At 34.0% G+C, this 19,867-nt stretch overlaps 1 protein-coding gene across 1 annotated transcript; it reads left to right on the plus strand.

Moving 5' to 3' along the window:
• Positions 1-17,529: 17,529 nt before the first annotated feature.
• LOC113752107 lies at positions 17,530-19,415 on the plus strand. The gene is made up of 2 exons (XM_027296245.1): positions 17,530-18,694; positions 18,790-19,415. Exons 1-2 carry the CDS (start codon positions 17,530-17,532, stop codon positions 19,413-19,415), a joined length of 1,791 nt encoding a protein of 596 aa, XP_027152046.1.
• The last annotated feature ends 452 nt before the right edge of the window (positions 19,416-19,867 follow it).

Consider the following 19,867-nt stretch of genomic DNA (forward strand, 5'->3'; position numbering starts at 1 on the left):
TTTTTTACAATTTTAGTTTATATTATGAGAATATATATATATGTGTGTGTGTGTGTGAGTTAACTACCTTCGAATTAATTTTTATTAAAAAGGTTATTTATTTTTTACATCTCTTTATAATTAAAATTAATATTTGATATTTTTAGATGTCATATATTTAAATAGATGAAAATTATTTTAAACATAACACATAAAAACAATTATGTTAGGAAAAATTTTAGCCTCTCTAGAAAAAAAATCTTGGTTTCGTCACTGATTGAAGTGCTTGTAAGTGAGATTTATCCATGGTGAAAGTATGATACATAATTTTTTGTCACTGTATTTAATTTAAATGATGACAAATGAAATAGGTAAGTTGGATTAGTGATCATCAGTTTTGCGAATGATTATGAGAGTAAAATATATTATGACAATAAGATACGATGAATTGTGAAAATTATAATTTAAACAGGTTCCTAAATTTTGGATATGTGACTTTCGTAGCTGCGAATTTCTTAAATTAACAGTTAGTTATTACTATCAGTAATGTGGTAAGTGTCAGTAGTAAATGTGAGACGTGAATTGGAATTTGCAATATCATTTTACATAGGTGGTTATTATATGTTAGTTAAAATTTGGGTTATTATCACTTTACTCCCTTAAACTATATCACTATTATCAGTTTACCCCCTAACGTTATCTTTTAGTCACTTTACCCCCATAAGTAATTCAACTCAACATGTTAAGAAATTTTGGACAAAAATACCCTTTTATTCTATAGCATTACTGCACTGTTATTATTACTTTATTCCTTTAAATTATAGTGATATAATCGATTTAATTCCTAATATTATTTTCTTGGCATTTTATTTCATCGTTAATCTAACTACTATGGTCAAAAAATTTTAAATATATTTACCCTTATATATATAATTAAAAATAAAAAATTTAGAATGATTATTCTTCCTTTTTTTCACTTTAAGAAATAAAAAAATATAAAAATAAAAGGATTTTTCTCAAATTTCTTTTTTCACACTCATTAATACTATGAAAGGAAAAAAAGATAGGAAAGAAGGAGACAGAAAATTAGATTTTGCAAAGAAAAAAAAGTCTAACATTATCCTATTAATTTAAGGTTGTTGGGATTAGAATTGAATTCTAGTGGTAAACAGTAAAGTGAAATAATTTTAAAATAATAAAAGTATTTAATTCTTTGTTATTTGTATTTTCTAAAAAAAGAATTGAGCTCTCTCTCTCTCTCTCTCTCTCTCTCTCTCTATCTTTGTCCCTCCCCCTTCCGATTTTTCTATTTTTTTAATATTAATAAGATTGTCAAGAAAAAAGAAATTAATACATTGACTTTTTTTTTATACTAAAGAGGAGAAGAGCCACTCTAAATTTTTTATTGTTTTTATTATATAAAGAGGAGGGTACTTTTTTCTAAAGTTTTTTAACTTGCTAAGTTCGTTTAATTGGTGAGATAAATTGCCTAAAAAATAACTTGGGATAAATTAATAACTATAGTTTATGGGGGTAAAATGATAGTAATAACTTTAAGGGCTAAACTTGTCTTTTTACTTTAATTAACAAACTCCGTTAAGTTTGACCGTTTGTCTTGGGGGTAAAGTGACTAAAACATAACATTAAGGAGAAAATTGATAGTAGTATTGAATGTTAAGAAAGCAAAGTGATAATAACCCTTAAAATTTAGGAGTTCTAATTTTATGGGTTAGTGGGGAAAAGGTGGGGAAAATGTGGGAAAAATGTGAGTATGATTATAAGATTTGTAGGAGCGGTTATAGGATTAGTTAAGAAATAAACATTTCTTAATTATAAAAATGTAAAATTCTATTAAAATACCATTCAGACTTTTGACAATTTTGGAAGCTCCTTATCCAAAACCCCCTCTGCAATACATATAGATATAAATTCGAGAAAATTTTACTCAAATTCATTTAATTTATTTGACTAACAAAACTCATGCACAAAGGATTTTAAACATGAAGTTTTCTAGGTCAAATCTATTTGCCTTCAACGTCAATTATTTTTTATCCTTTTGCTCGTGAAAGGTACTTTGATAGTGTGACATTATCATTCGGCCGACTAGCATTAAAAAAAAAAAAAAGGGGAGATGGGAGATGGGAGATGAGCTCTATTGTCTATCGAAAAAGAGTCAAATTCTCATTAGAATTGTCAATAAGGCTAGGAGAGTTTGAGCCTGACCATTTGACCCGTTTAAAATGCGTTGAGGTTCAATTTAATTAGATGTGGCTAAGTTTAGGTTTTTAATTTAGAGCCCATTAAATTATAAGCTGAGTTTGAACAAAACTAGGCACAATCCCAAATAGAGGCTAACCCATTTATAAATCTGCACAAATATAATTCAAATGTTTAATGTCAGCCTATGTTTAAAGCTAGTAAACTTTTATCAAATAATTGTGCATTTTTAGCTATAATTTTGTATTGGTGTACTAATGTTTATTTACAATAACTATATAAAATTATTTTCTTTTAATTTTACTTTTATAATTATTAAAAAAACTAAAAAAGTATAGGACAAAAAATTTCAATGGCCATTAAACTATTACTCGCATTGACTTTTGACTATCAAACAATTTTTCGCCATAAATTAGCTATTAAACTAACTAATCAGCACAACCTTGGCTATTTCATGGATTTTGCCTCTTAATCTATAAAATAATTAGAACACCAATAGGTATTTCTGTCCGCCACAAACTCGACCCTATTCCCTTGCTTCATTAAATTCCAGCAAAACGGTCCTTTTAATTTTCTTGATAGCAACAAATGCACCCTTCCTCTCTCCAAATAAATAGTTTTAAATATATGTGTTTTCACCAATTCCAAAATTCATCCAATATAATTAATACTTAGTGGTGGACAAAAATACCCCTAGGCATTCTAATTATTTTGTAGATTAAAATCCAAAATCCATGAAATGGCCACAATTATACTGAATAGTTAGTTTAGGGATGAACTTTTGACAAAAAATTATTTGATAGTCAAAAATCGATTCAAATAATAATTTAATAATAATTGAGATTTTTTGCCCAAAAATATATATATAAGCTTTCAACAAAACTTCGAGTTCTCTCAATCTCAGCCCAAGGCTCATATAAAAGAATGGGCAAGCGTGGGCCTGATTTGAGCTTTGTACAATCCGTGCTTGGGCCAACAAAAATGGTTTCTGATTTGGGCTGAGCTTAGGCTTTCAACGCCAAACTCATTAGATCCTATTAATACCCTTAGTTGTCATGTTCAGCAAGAAATTGGGATTTCTTGTATGACTTCCCATGATAGCCTCATATGGTTCGCATGTTGGGAACGTATCCTTTTGGCTAGATTGTGGAGTGAAGAAGTTAATTGTGGGCCTTTAGTAATTGAACTTCCTACACCCAGAATTTGGAGATAGAAAGAGGCGAATTCAAAGATAAAATACACACATTTAATTTTTTATCGTATAATTTTTTTGTATTTAAAATTTTAATTAAGAAGTAAAAGTTTTAATTTTTATTATTAATAACATAAATTTATTGAATAAATAAAATATAGTATGTCTGAAGCATGCAATAAAAAATGCATAAAAATAATGCCTATAATACAAGGCTACATGCTAAACTACAAAAATTATACATTTAGTATGATGCTACATATGATTAAGAGAATGAAGTAATCCTTTGTAACAAATTGTTAACACAAGGTACCATAATAATCAATAAAGATTAGTTTAAATTAAAGGAACAGGCGGACAGGGGGAAGAAAGTTTAACAAAATTTTTGGGAGGGCAAAATTAGAAGTTAAAGGCAAATTCTATAAAATGTTAGGTAATAAATGGGATTTCTCAAAAGTTAAGGTGAGCATTTCGCCAGTCACCCCTTCTCTGCCATGCATCTATCTAGTACTATCATTAGGGGTTCTTTGGTGGCCGGCAAACTTCCTTGGGCTGATCAATGGTGAAAAACTGGGGGGACCACTCAAGAAAGTCCGGCTTGCTCTTTTGTAGCTCCTTTATAGTTAAGTAGGAATTGGCTATTACTAGTGAATTTGAGGATATTGAAGAAAGATTTGAGGGGTGGAGGAATGCCATAGTTGGTTTTGTTCTTGGTGCATCAAATCTTTCTTTATATCATGACGAGCTAAGCTAAGGAGAAATGGAGGGAATTAGGCAAAATCTATTGAATTATGCTAATGTCTAGAACATTTATCTTAATTTCTGAATCTGAGGAGGCTAAGAAAAAGATGATTGACCAATCTCCTTGGCCATTTCAAAGTAAGATGCTATTTGTGAAGGCTTGGTCTCCTGATTTGGAGATCTCAAAAGAGGATCTTTCATCTGTTCCTATGTGGGTTAAGTTACACAATTTGAAATTGTATTACTACACAAGAAAAGGATTAATCATATTTGCTAGTTATATATGTGCAAAAGCCTTTTTATTTTGATAGAATGACCTCCAAGCAATCTACGTTTTCTTTTATGATATATTGTATTAAAATTGATATGAATTGCTCCTTTCCTGATAAGATCCCACATGTGAATGAAGTGGGGTAGATGGCTTATCTAGAAGTGGTATTACGAATTGACTCCACATAAGTGTAGGCATGGCAGAAAATTTAGGTATACTACTTTCGAATGTCCTCTAACCTTGAAAGGTTTGGGTTCCTAAAGGTTGAAAGCAAGATCAAAAAACTATAAATGTTTTTTATTTTTGGGTGAAAATTAAATATTGATTGGTGATTAGCGATCACCTTACATCGTAGTAAATCCTTACATTCTACAATATCTCCCTATCTACTACTCTATATATCAGTAATCTACCAAAACTACTATGAAAAAATCTCAGGACTAAAATTCCATTCTAAGCTCAGTTCCCAATTTGCTTTGGTTCTTAGGATGGTTTTTCCAACCTAACACAATGCTCCTAATCACCTACACTATCCCTTGCATCCCCATTTCTGCTGTTGTAGATAAGGATGCCAACGGGGCGGGGTTGGGGCGAGGGTCCCTTCCCTGCCCCACTACCTACTAATTCCCCTCGCCCTCGCCGCGTGCCCCGTGCCCCGCCCCACTCCACTTCACAAGGCTAATAAAAATTTGTTATATAATTTTAATATAGTTAAATTTTAGCAAATAATCAAGTATTAAAATATCAACACATCACCAAGTTGTTATTCATTGTAATTTCATAATTCAAACTCATAAAAACAATCAAACAAAAGTTATTTGAATACAATCCAACATGATGAAATAAATACAACTAAAGTAGTCAAGTTTTTACTTTTGGTACAAATACAATCACTAATTCATTATTTTGCTTGTGCCTTTTTTTTTTTAGAAAAAAGTGTTATTGTATTAAGTGTAATTAGGAATTTAGTATAAATGTATTAGTAAATTTAATATGACTAATAATAATTTCTATTAGTAGACATATATAATTATTAGTATAACTGATAATATCAATAATATCATTACATATACTAATATGCATTATACTAATATAGTATAATACATTATCATAAATATAATACATTATTATCATTATATAATATACATTATCATAAAATACATTATATAATACATATAACTAATAATATCATTATCATAAATTTGTAACTAATTAAATTAAATATTATATATAATTATATGCATATATATATTTATTTATATATATATTTTTTTTAGTAGGTTGCAGGGCGGGGGTATACTCCCCTACCTTTCGACCCGTTTCAAAATGGGGGGAAAAAATTCCCTCCCCCCCCGCCCTGTCCCGCCCCAATCCTCACCTTATTAGCCCCCGCGGGGCGGGTAGCAGCGCCATTGCCGTCTTTAGTTGTAGATTTTGCTCTGAAGACTTTTCTATTCCTTTCTCTCCATAACCTATACACAACAACTGACATTGCAATTTTCCTTACCCTATTCAAGAAAGAATCATTTGTAATATTCCGTATCCACCATTCTATTTCCTGATTTCATCCATACTTTCCTGTATAAAGAAGGCATGGTTGCTGGATTCTACTCCATACATAGGCTGAATAGTCACAAGAAAAAACAGATGTTCTATTGATTCCCTGACACAGACACGTAATGGACACCAATTTTTTGAAATAATCCCCCATCTCATTAATCTACCTCTTGTAGCCTACCTGTTTTTACATACTAGTCATATAATGAATGCATAACAAGGTATATAACCTTAAACCATGTTGCAGTTTGATTACTGCTTCTCAACAATTGTACTACTAATCTAGTTGTATATATTCTTGCTATGTCTGTGACCCTCCCACTGTCCCCTAAAGTGAACCAAAGGGTTTAGCGGAGTGCCTGCCCAATTCTCACTAGGACTCATGCACTCACTTGAACCCAATCAAGATTTTCAAGCCAAACAATTTCTCAAAACCAAGAAAGTACTTGAATAACACAGCCACAATCCTTAGGCAATAGCATTAACTATTCCAACCATAACATTTCAAATACAAATGAAATCTACACTTTCAAATGTCCAAAAGTCGCTCAGGGAATTACACCAGTTCTAAACAAAAGCTGGCTAGTCTCGGGCCTCCAATTCGTCACTTCAAATTCCTATTAAGGAATAACAAACCTAAAGAGATGAGCGGACGCTAAGTGAGACCAGAAAGCAAGCAAGCAAGTAAAGTAAGTACCATAATTCAACTCAAGTAGCACATGTACAGAATAACAACGATAGTTTCACGTAAAGCCACAAAAGGACTAAAACACGTTCATTAAGAGGATACAAGAGCTCTCAGGAGCATTTCATAATCTTGGATATCATTTTTTTTTTGTTGACACTCCGCCAACCACGCAAGTAACAAGTCCGTAGAATTCACTTGACACGAATCCCCATCCACCTTTTCACCCTTTATCGGTCCCGAACGTCCACAAAGGTTTTGGTAAAACTCGAGTATACCCACGCAAGAATAAGTGTGGTCAATGAGATAACTTTCCAATCGATTTAATCAAGATAAAGGTATTGAAACGGGAATGAGAGGCACCTTTCACTCTGATTAAGCGTGGTACATGCTGCTGCTCAGCACTAGGGTCGATGAGATAACGCTCCAATCGACTTAATCAAGATAAAAGTACTGAAACGGGAATGAGAGGCACTTCCCACTCGGATTAAGTGTGATACATGCTGTTGCTCAGTACTTACAAGTCAAGCACAAGCACAAGCACAAGTACAAATCAATCAAATTCAAGCAAGTACATGATCATTCAAGAAGGGGATGACGAGTGTGATAAAGTACACCCTCACCTCATCAAGTTCAATAATCAAACACGTAACATGTAGCAACATGTATTATTCAAATCAAAATATCAAGAAACATGCACTTGACACTCACCAATAGTCAAGTAAGTAAGACAAGAGAAAGCTTTCACAAGTTCTCCTCGGGGTTTTCCTCGAATTCCTCCTGAATACCTGAGACATGCACAATCAACGATTACCTAAACTAAGGCCAAACAATTTCCCCTTAACCCTTCACTCAAGCATGCTCAATTTCTTGTCAAATTAAGAGAGAAATTCCCTTCACTTAACCACTAAGATAACACTCATGGGAAGATTCAAAAGTGCTCCATTTGTAAGTCAAAACGTGGCAAGAGTTATCGATTCAAAAGTTAGCCAAACTGCTCAAGAGTTTAACAAAACACAAGTGGGAGGGAAAACCATTTTCACTTCCTTAACTCCTAATCTTTTGCCCAAGTCTTGATATATAAATGAGTGTTCAAGTTTACTAAAACTTATGAAGTCAAAACTTCACCAAAACCACCATTTATTTCTTAGCAAAGACACCAACAAATCCTCCAAGTTTTGAACATCAAGCAAGTGAAATTTTCCCACAAAACTCTTGGCATGACGCTCCACTTTTCACCCATTTTTAATTCAAACTGTTGCTCCTTTTAGAAGCACATTCGAGAGCAATTGATTAGCAAGCTATGTTGAGCAAAATTTTACTTTAAAGCTAGAGGAAACGAGACAAATTTGAATCGAAGATTTGGCCAAAACCTTCCAAAATTTCCAGCAAACAAGGTTCAAGAAAAACTCCTTATTTCACTTTTAAAATGCAAAGTTATCACTTCCAAATCTTGAGATCAAATTTGGTGCTTGAGTGAACCATGAGAGTTGACCACTAAAAACACATTTAAAAGGGCTAATAACTCTCAAGATTTAAATCTCTAGTTCTTGATCCAAAACGTCAAGTTTTCTTGTTCAAGTCAAGAGAAAACTCATATATATAATAAATCCATGATCCAAGTATAAAATGGAGTGCAAGTAATCGAGAAAGTTAGGTTCAAAAACCAGAAAATGTTTTCAAGACCCTTCCAAGCTTTTTTGTTATTTCATAAGAAAAATTTCAGTTTTTGTAACGCTCTTTGAAAAGTCCTAACTTGAGTTTCGTAAGTCCAAAAATGATAAATCTTATACCATTAGAAAGTAAACTGAAAAGCCTACAACTCTCTAGAAGACATCTTCATAAAATTCAGCCCATAAATTAGTCAAATCTCAGTCTCAATTCACTGCTCAACTAAGTGCAAAAACAGGATAGTCTTGGATTTTCAGCCCATTTTGAATTTTTCTAGTATTTATAGAAAGTGAACCAAACCATGAATTTTATATGATTAAAAGAGTATGAGTCTAGTTTCAAATGCAATAAATGGAGCTCAATTCGGATTTTTCTACACCAAAATATAACAAATTTTCCAAGACTGCTTAGAGTTTCTTACGGGAAAAATTTTCAGTAACACTTGACTCAATCTTTCCACTTAAACTCATGATTTTTTGGTTCAAATCCAACTCACAATCAAAGTTTAATGTCTAACAAAGTTTATGGAGCAAGATTTTCCCCAAAATTTTTGAAAAATAAGAGTAACAGCACTCAAAAGTTTCGGCTAGCAAGAAGCTTTCAAAATAGAAAATTTTCACCAAAATTTGCAACAAAATCCAACCAAGATTCAACCTTTCTAAAAGATATACATAGAAGCCACAACATGAAGCTTTAAAGCACTAAAATCTACCTCAAACATTCATCATAAAAGCACAAGAATGAACTTCAAGTCATCTACCTAGCTTGCCATGAAAACACAAGGAATTTTCCTCAAGCCATCCACCTAAAGCAAGGTTTCAAAGAAACCCATCAAAGATCCAATCTTTCTAACTACAAATTTACTAGAAACAGAAGAAAAGAGAGGGTTTCAAGCCAACACCTTTTCTAGCAATTTCAACCAAGCAATAAGTCCAAGTTTCCTCCAAGAGTTGCCTCCAAGCAAGACTTCTTTGCAAGCTTTACTCAAGGGTTTATGGTGTAGATTAGGGTTTCTCTCTTTTCCCCTCACTAAATAAGTAAGGAATCAAGGATTGAAGTTTGTTGTTTTTCTCTCTTTTTCTCTCTAAAATTTCGTCCAGCCATAGCTCAAGAAAAAGAAATGTTTGCGGGGTGAAATGAAAGCTTAGTTATAAGAAAAGTAGTCTTGGTCTTAGTCAACCCTAGGTAGATGATCGACAAATGGCAAACAACCAACTAATGTGTATCTAATTAACCTTAAATATCTCTTTTCCACCAATAAACTCTTAACACTTCTATTTACAAAAACCTTTTTGCACAAAACTTCCTGTAATTCACCAAATTTATTGCACACACCTCACTAGTGGGCCACACTAGTATCATGCACTATGAAACTTAACATGCATCAAATTAAACATGCACCAAGGTAAATAAAGTGTGTAGACACCAAAATTTCACCATTTTATTTTTAGTCATTTTATTCATATTTTTGTCTATTTTTGATTTATTTTGTTTCATTTTTATATTTCTTGAGAAAAATCATTCTTTTAGAAAATCAAAAAAAAGAAGAAGAAGAAGAAAATTAGGAAGAAAGGAATTAGAAAGAAAGAAAAAGACGTAGTTCACGCGCGCCAATTGTTTCCCATGGCTTCTGATACGAAGCCATGGAGAATCGTACAGAAAATGCAGCTTCGCTTCATAAAAAAGAAGAAGAAGAAGAAAATTAGGAAGAAAGGAATTAGAAAGAAAGAAAAAGAACCAAGAAAAAGAGGTAGTTCACGCGCGCCAATTGTTTCCCATGGCTTCTGATACGAAGCCATGGAGAATCGTACAGAAAATGCAGCTTCGCTTCATATCATTTTTTTTATCATTTCTTTCCTTCATTTTTTTCACCATTGGATCATTCTAACACCACTTCACCTGGCTTTAATCCCAACATCAAGCGAATCATAGGACAATGGCCATCTAATGGCTTGTATATCATCCCAGCTTTGCTTCCAATCCGCACCATTGGATGCTAAGGTTGAGGATTTTCTTGTAGCTATAAAAGGCTGGGGAAACGCAGCCTGAAGGGCAGGACAACAAGAAGAGAAAGTAAGAGGGGCGGCGGACAGAAAACAAGAGGAAAAAACGAACGAAAGAAAAAACTGAAAAACGAGAGGAGAGCTGGGGGCTGGCCGAGGAAGAAAAGGGAAAACAAAAGAAAGCAAGAGAGACCGGATAGAAAAAGGGTTTTCAGCGGAGTGAGAGGAAAATCGAGAGAAAAGTGAGGAAGAGAAAGTTACGGGCTGAGCAGGAGAATAATATTGGAAGAAAAGCAAAAGAGGGAGGCCTCGAAAGGAAGTTTTCAGCTAAAGCAAAGGAGAGGAAAAAAGAAGAGGGCGGCTAATGTTGGAAGAAATCGAGAGAAAAAGAACGACGGGAGAGTAAGAAAGAGAGACCGAGAAAAAAAAAAGAACCAAAAAACTAAGGGAAACGGGGAGCTTCAGGAGTTGGGAGAGAAAAAGCAAAGGAGAGAAAGAACAAAGAAAAGGCTGCAAGCGGAAAGGGAGCTGAAGCCGGTAGCAACTACGGAACAGAGGAGGAACTCATCGCCACCATCATCGCCAATAACCTTACCAAAAATAGCACTGTAAGGTTTTTCTTTTGCCTTTTCTTATAGATAGTTTCTGTTAACAAATGATAGGACTATGAGAATTATTGGTTTGTCAGTTTCACTTCTTCTTTCTTAGCAAGACGTTTCGGCGTTTTTGATGAATATGCATTTGGTTTGTTGCGATTAGTCCTGGTTGGCTATAGTGAGGTTTTAGGAAATCAATTCCGTAGGTATGAGAGGAGAGCTCAGATCAATTCAAAACTGGTCGGAGCCTGCGAGTATAGTTTGGAACAATGTTTTTAAACTCGGACCGATCAGTGAACCGGAGAGGTGGCCGGTTCGCGGTTCGACCGGTCCAACCGGCCGGTTCAAAGGTTCACTGTTTTTTTTTTTTTTTTTTTTTTTTTTTTTAGTGTTAAGTACTAAGCAGGTTTCATTCTACACTTGAACTTTACCAACATAACTTAATTTAAGTTATGATAATAATAAATTTTCTAAAAGTTATACACAAAACATGGAATGATAAATATAATTAAAATATCATAATTCACCACAAGTTTTCATAAATTCATTATAAACATAAATAGATACAATCCAAATATGCACCAATTATCACAAATAAAAACACAAAAAATATATAAATTAAATATTGAAATTCTTTTACAACCCTTAAAAAAATCCATAAAAGAGTTCAAGTTAAGACAAACTATTTGAATAGCAAACTTTTATCAGTGGCATGATAAGCAACCACACCACCTTCACAATTTCATCAACTTAAGCTGAAAAAGTTAAAATTTTATTATAAAAATATAAATCTAATTGCTCAAACTAAAAAAAAACTAAAAATTTTTGAAAAACAAATATACAGTTAAACACATAAAAAATTAATTGCTACTAAACATTACTAATTAACATGTTATATTAAATTCAATGATCCTATACCATTAATTATTTTAAATTCAATTATCAATAGTTTCGATTATGTGCCAACTACCATATTTTTGACCAACCCAATGTTATTATTTGTAATTCCTACCCAATTCCTACACGGATGTGCACTACTTTTGCAAAAATTTCATCCTTAATTAATCGAATAAAAATAAAACAAAAATGAGGGAAACATATGAAAATTGAGGGGAAAAAGAAGAAAATGCAAAAAATCAACTAAAGATAATAATATAGAAAAAAACCTTGAAAAGAAAAAAATTAAACTTACTAAAATGTTGGAAAACAAGAAAAGTTGAAATTTTCAACTTGTTTACAATCTGCTAAAGATAATAACCAGATAATAATGGTGAAGACTTGAGAAAATCTTGTTGTGGATATTTGGGTTAAAAATGGTTAAGAAGAAAAAATTGAAAAAAAAAAATAAGAGAAGAACTTGATGTTTTAATATATTTTTTAGTCAAGTAGAATTCTCAACAAACTTAAGTACAGTCTAGCGGTAAGATTGTCATATTTAAACTTGGAGACTCAGGTTCGAATCTTAGCTACACCATTCTTGATATTTTGTTGAAGAATTTAAAAAACCGCCGGTTCACGGTTCTTAACGGTTCGCACGGTTCGTCCGGTTCATCCGGGTTTCAACGGTTCTCCATGAACTTCCGGCTTTAGCATTAGACCGGACCGGTGACATGGCCGGTTCGCAGTCCAACCGGTCGAACCGGCCGGTCCGGTCCGGTTCTGAAAACATTGGTTTGGAAAGCTGGGATCGCTGTGTCCTTGCCTTTTACCTACATTTTACAGTCCAAAATCGTGTCCTTTTTGATATTTGTTTGCACCTTAGGAATGTTAATGCATGTTTACAGTCCAAATCTGTTTGGTGCTATTTCTATGATCTGCTTCTAGGCTGCAGTTAGTGGTAAAAATGCTTGTTGTGGGAAAGTGAATGATAATTACATGGGCTTTAACTTTTGTGATAAAGCCCTAACTATTACACTTGTGGGCCCTAACTACAATTTAAAGGGGATAAAGAATGAAATAAAATAAAATAATAATCTAACTATTATAATTTTGACATTTAATTGCCTTCCAAATAATAAAAAATTAAATTAAAATAAACATACAAAGTCAAAACAATAAATAAATGAAATAAAAACATTCAAAAGAAGCATGCAATTACACACGTAAAGTCACATAGGAACACATAGGATCAAGTAAAAGCAATATAAAGGAGTAGAGTGTACCTCTCCTTGAATTAGTGTCCTAATGGAATGAGATTTTTCTTATTTACCCTTCAAAAATAAAGAAAAGGTCAAGGCATCACTTTAATTAACAAATAATCATATGAAATGAAAGTAAAACACGAATTTGAATCAATCAAAACATTCAAAAAAAATAAACAACCCCTATTCATCAGATTGAAACAAACAAGAACTCATTTGAAAGAATTAAAGAAGTTCGGGGGATCAATTTATTATAACAAATATTGGGGGGTCTCAATTAAAATAAGGTGAATTCTACCAATCAAATGATAAAATTCACAAAAATAAATGAAAATCAATTTGCTATGACTAAACAACAAACTTTCCCAAAATTCCACAAAAATTATAATCAAAACTATAAATGTAGAAAAAATTATTAAAACCCTTCAAATTCATCCTAAAACTCATTACAAATCTATCCAAGAATCATGTTAAGACATATTAAAGAAAAAAACATGTTAAGGGGATAAAATTGATTAAATTATTCAAGTAGTTGGGCCATAGTAGCGTTAGACAAAAATCACAGGGCTAGAATGCAATTCTTGAAAAATTTTCATGCAAATTATTACGAAGAAAGCTTCTGCAACACAACTTGTTGCACTTTCATTTTCAAACTCAGGTTTCAGACACAAATACACAACTTTGATCAAAACTTTTCCGAACATCAAAACTTTAAACTAAGCAACAAAATACATAACTTCAACATCTGAACAAGTAAAAGACTTAGAAGGAGATTATGCAAATTCTGGAGAACTTTCATGCAAAATGGTTCAGAAACTTTCTTATTCAACCATTTGCAATTTCTCATGACCTACGATTTTAACAAGCAATACCATCCTAATCCTCTAACATGATTTGTCAAAACATCAACCAATTCATCTAGTTTTGTGAACATATTCTGGAACAAGGATATGCAAAGGCGAGGGAATGGAGAAAAAACTTCTGCAACAGCAAAGCAAACCAGTCCACTTCCACTCTTGCCACGGGTCATTATCCAACCGAAACACATTGATGTGAATAGACTCAAACCCAACCAAATACAAAAGCAATGACTCCGAGCCCATGTTGCTAACAATCACCCAAATACAATTACCTATTTCCAACACATTCAATGATGCAACTAAAAGTAAAAAATGCAGCAAAGATGAGAAAGAAAAGAAACTTGTGATGGACGTACACATAGTACACCAACTGAACACCACAGACTTCAAGCCCAAATCAAAAACCTCAACAAAACAAAAGGCTTGTCAAAACGGTTGCACACTCGTGGGTTCTTCTTAAGCATAGTAGGTCACCCAATCTCTATATAATGTCGCTAAGTATGAAACAAAAAGAAATTAAAACGCTGTTTGAAACAAAAATGATAAGCATCAGGCGCTGATTTCTTTCTCTTTATCATGTAAACATCAACCAGGATTCCCCCTCTCCCAGGAAACCCATGACCCGTGCAACATCACACCACAAATCCCATGTAATCATCATTCATTTTCCCATAGCACGCATTTTTACCACTAACTGTAGCCTAGAACCAGATTATAGAAATAGCACCAAACAGATTTGGACTGTAAACAGGCATTAACATTCCTAAGATGCAAACAAATATTAAAAAGGACACGGCTTTGGACTGTAAAATGTAGGTAAAAGGTAAGGACACAGCGATCCCAGCTTTCCAAACTATACTTGCAGGCTCCGACTAGTTTTGAACTGATCTGAGCTCTCCTCTCATACCTATGGAACTAATTTCCTAAAATCCCACTATAGCCAACCAAGACTAATCACAACAAATCAAACACATATTCATCAAAAACGTCGAAACGTCTTCCAAAGAAAGAAGAAGTGAAACTGACAAACCAATTATTCTCACAGTCCTATCATTTGTTAACAGAAACTATCTATAAGAAAGGGCAAAAGGAAATCCTTACAGTGCTGTTTCTGGTAAGGTTATCGGCGATGATGGTGGTGATGAGTTCCTCCTCTGTTCCGTAGTTGCTACCGGCTCCAGCTCCCTTTCCGCTTGCAGCCTTTTTGAATCTGATACTACTTATTGGAAGTAAAAAAATTTCACACAGCAGAAGCGATTTTTAAAACACATTAAAGAAATATGTGGAAAAGAGAAAAATTATTAATTCAACAAATACTTTAAAAAATTGTTATTAATCAAATCTCAACAATAAGACCAAGCCATAGTTTTTTTCTCTAACTCGCCGGCAAGCTAACAAGATCTCACTAGGCTCTCAAATTTCTTGGAGCTATACCCCTTCAATCAAAACCAATGATGGGCATGCAATGTATAAAGATCCTACAGATCACTACAACAAAAAATGATTCTTTTCCTGACATGCGTATAAGGACACTTGCTGGTTTGTGCCACTACAGAAACATATCATGAGCACTTATTAATAATTCAATTTATGTACTATAATTTTTTTATTTTATCATGATATACAAATAATAATGTGCCTTTAGGCTACCTATGACGACACTCTGGAAACTGTGAGATGAACCAAAAAAAAAATCGAAAAAACACAGAAAACGACATCGTTTTATTTTGGCTCCAAAACACTTGCTGAAGTACTGTGAAGTTTCATTTTGCCGGCAAAAGGACTTGGTGAAAATTTTCTTCTTCTCATCTCTCTCACCTCTCAGCATACAAGCTATCTCGGCCAGTCCAGAATGTTGGTAGCAATCGAAGCTATCTCCGCAAACAACCATCTTCATCTTTTCTAACCTCAACTTTAAATCCCTCGGCTAAGACATCTGGAAGGGCAGGCAGGAAGTAAAAGCTGAAGAACGGAGCTCTACATTGGGAAAGCGGGAAGATACTTCAGGTGCGCTTATCTTGTTCCAAAATTGAAGTGGTAAACACAATGAAGCTGTTGCCCATAACCTGTTCGATAAAATGTCAATTCCCCCCTGTTTTTCATTTTTTTCTGTGAATCTCTTTTAATGTTAATATATGAAACTTAGTTGTAATTGAAGCTCTGTTTAGGTTATGAATAGAAATCGACTTGGAAGCTCTTTGATGAAGATCAAAATAGCAATGGGGTGACTGGAATGACCTTTTTGCAAGACAAGTGCAAAAGTTTAAGAAATATGTTGATGAAAATTAATATTTAAGGACTTAATTAATGGACTTCTTGTTGAACTGCACATTGGTCATAGATGACATAGCACCCTTACTAATTTGGCCAAAATGTGGTATACCCAGCTAGCAAAACTAAAGTTTGAAAGATGGATTGAAGGAAATACTCGAAAGATTGAATCAAGAAGAAACTTTTGGAGAAGAATGAAACTTTGGATGCTTTGGAAAGGTAGGGAAAGAGAGGGATTTACAGGGGAAAAGGAGGTGAAGGAGTGCAACTACCCCAACGAACTTTTAATTGTGATGGGGCGTAGGCATTGAATTTGCCAGACAAGAAAATAGCAGGATTTCGTGTAAAACTGTATTGTATTTTTTAGTCTTTTTTTCTTTTTTTTTCTTCCCCTATCCATTTTCTTGTCGAACTTCCACCCCTCCCAGTTCAGGATGACATAGCACCCTTACGGGTTCTGTTTTTTTTCTCAATTTAGTCCTGTTTCTAGATCAATTAGCTGAACAGTCATAGCAACTTAAAAGAATCCTGGGACCAAAAAAAGATTATGAGTATAAAATAAAAAGCTAGATAGATTCTCTTCTTTCTTTCACATTTCACTGTCTCTCTGTGGTGAATGCTTTTTCTTCATAAATATCTGCTGGTCTAACCGTGTCATAAACCTGTGCTTTTTCTATCAATCATTTTTTCCAATTACCTATGCCGTAAGTTGCATGCCTTTCTAAAGAGAGAACTTATAAAATTAATCACTACACACCAGAGATGTATCTATACTTTGATGGAAATTTAGTAAGATTCTTGAATTTCACCTTTAGTCTTCATGCTCATGTGTTTGTTTAACCTTTGACATTTCAGATTGAAGTTAGGAATTTTCCGAAGACGCGAGTGCAGGAGTTGGTACGAAGGGCTTTGTTCTGGTATTAGGTAAATAAAATTTCTATCCGCTTGCTTGCAAATTCTGTTTTTACAGATTGTTGAGAAATTTTGCATTTTGTTGATTTCCTTTATTTGCTGGGCTGCTTTATTTAGTAGACTGTAAATTCTTGAACTTGAAATTAGGGACTTGTAAGCCATGGCTTGAGTTTAAAAAATCAGGGCGCTTCTTATTCTCAATGATTTTATGGGATTTGTCTAGTTTTCTAAGTACTAATGTGTAGTTGTTGTTTTCATGCTCTTGGAAGCTTGTTGGAGGACATTTATTTATATTCAAAGTATGGATAAAAGTTGGATGGATTTTCCAAGAACAAGTGAAAAGTATGAGGCAGGACTTCAAATGTTTCTAAACTTTGCATTTTCTAGATCAAGTTGTGACGGACTGATTTTGTGTCCTTGCAAAGATTGCGGCATGGGTGTTTGTGTGACTAAAATGGAAGCATATGATCATTTGAAAGTGGTAGGCTTTATCAAGGGTTATAATAATTGGATAGCACATGGAGAGCTTTCTAACTACTATGAAGCCACATCTAATTCTGAAAATACATCAATTGGGGTTTCAAATGGGACTAATGACATGCAAGACTTGGTCCATGATGTATTTGGGATACCACATGGAACAAATGAATTGAATAGAGAAGGGGACTTTCCTGTTTCAGAGGCTGAAAAATTTTACAAATTGATTGATGATTCTCAACAGGATTTGTACAGTGGTTGCAAAAATTTCTCGAAGTTGTCTTTCATTATTCGTTTGCTTCACCTAAAATGCCTTGGTAAGATGAGTAACAAGATTTTTAATATGCTTGTTGAGTTGTTGAGAGAAGCATTTTCGGAGGCCATGACTAATTTGCCTTCTTCTTACTATGAGGCTGAGAAATTGATGAATACATTGGGGCTGGGTTATGAAAAGATCGATGCATGTCCTAATGATTGTTCTCTTTATTGGGGTAGTGCTGAAAAAAGAACTTCATGCGAAACATGTAACGAGCTTAGGTGGGTTGCTTCAGAAAATGATCCAACTAGTGAAAAAAGAAAAATCCCTCAAAAAGTATTGTGGCATTTTCCTTTAAAATCTAGATTACAAAGACTATTTATGTCTTCTAAAATTGCATCTCAAATGAGATGGCATGAGGAAAAACGTACAAAAGATGGTTGTATGAGACATCCAGCTGATTCTCCAGCTTGGCAAACTTTTGACCATCTACATCCAGAATTTGCTAAGGATTGTCGAAATGTTAGATTGGGGTTGGCATCTGACGGGTTTAATCCATTCAACAACATGAGTTCTACACACAGTACTTGGCCTGTAGTTTTAATACCATATAACTTACCTCCGTGGATGTGTATGAAGCAACCGTACTTCATGTTGTCCTTGTTAATACCCGGACCATCCTCTCCTGGGAATAATATTGATGTTTATCTACAGCCTCTAGTTAAAGAATTGACCGAATTGTGGGATTTTGGCATTCAAACTTATGATGCATCCCAAAAAGAAAATTTTCAATTGCATGCAGCTCTGTTGTGGACCATTAGTGATTTCCCTGGATATGCAATGTTATCTGGCTGGAGCACTAAAGGTGAATATGCTTGTCCTGTTTGTCACAAGTTCACTCATGCACGACGGTTGACTCATAGTTTCAAATATTGCTATATGGTCATCGGAGATTCTTAGATAGTAAGCATAAATTTAGAAAGCAAGCCCAATTCTTTGATGGCACCGAAGAACATGGAAAGCGACCACCATTGCAAACCGGGGATATGATTGTGAGTGAATTGGGAGACTTGCAAATTAAATTTGGAAAACTTGTGAAAGGTAATCCGAAGCTGCCTTTCAATTGGAAAAAGAGGAGTATTTTCTTTGACTTGCCATATTGGAAAGATAATGTCTTAAGACACAATCTTGACTTCATGCACATTGAGAAGAATGTTTGTGAAAATATTTGGGGGACATTGCTGGATATTGAGGATAAAGCAAAGGACCATTATAATTCCCGCCGTGATTTGAGAGAAATGGGAATAAGAAAAGAGCTGCATCCCATTGAGACAGAACCTGGAAAGGTTTACTTACCTCCATCTTCCTTTGCAATGGATAAAAAACAGAAAACTATGTTTTGCAATGTGCTAAAAAAAGTGAAAGTTCCAGATGGTTATGCAGCTAACATCTCAAGATGCGTTCGAGTAAAGCCACCAAGAATTTCGGGGCTTAAAAGTCATGATAATCATATTCTAATGCAGCAATTGATGCCTATAGCTTTGAGAAAGACTTTGCCAAAATCAGTGCGCTATCCTTTGATTTGATTGAGTAGATACTTCAGGCAGCTTTGTTCTAAAGTTATTTGTCCTCAAGATGTGGTTCGTTTGGAAAGTGAAATTGCCGTTATACTCTGCGATCTTGAGAAATGCTTTCCACCAACATTCTTCGATGTCATGGTGCATTTAACTATTCATTTGGCAACTGAAGTGAAATTAGGTGGCCTGGTGTATTATCGTTGGATGTATCCTGTAGAGAGGTACTGCTTGTAATTCTAATTATGCCTTAAATGTTTATTACTTTTTTTCTTTCTTTGATTTGTGGAACTAAACAGAGAGTTTGGAATGATGATACTTTAGGTACCTAGGAACATTAAAATCTTATGTTCGAAATAAAAGTAGGCCTGAAGGTTCGATTGCTCAAGGCTACTTGGCAGAAGAATGCATAAACTTTTGCTTGTTGTATCTTGCGGACTATGTTGAGACAAAATTCAATCGTC

The sequence above is a fragment of the Coffea eugenioides genome, chromosome 11 (genome assembly GCF_003713205.1).
Source record: "Coffea eugenioides isolate CCC68of chromosome 11, Ceug_1.0, whole genome shotgun sequence".
Taxonomy (NCBI): domain Eukaryota; kingdom Viridiplantae; phylum Streptophyta; class Magnoliopsida; order Gentianales; family Rubiaceae; genus Coffea; species Coffea eugenioides.

What these genes read in the sequence shown, in the direction of transcription:
- LOC113752107 (XM_027296245.1), top strand. Translation starts at nt 17,530, where the DNA reads ATGGGTGTTTGTGTGACTAAAATGGAAGCATATGATCATTTGAAAGTG. An exon ending in ATCTGGCTGGAGCACTAAAG is followed by an intron (nt 18,695 to 18,789) that starts GTGAATATGCTT and finishes GGAGATTCTTAG; the next exon opens with ATAGTAAGCATAAATTTAGA.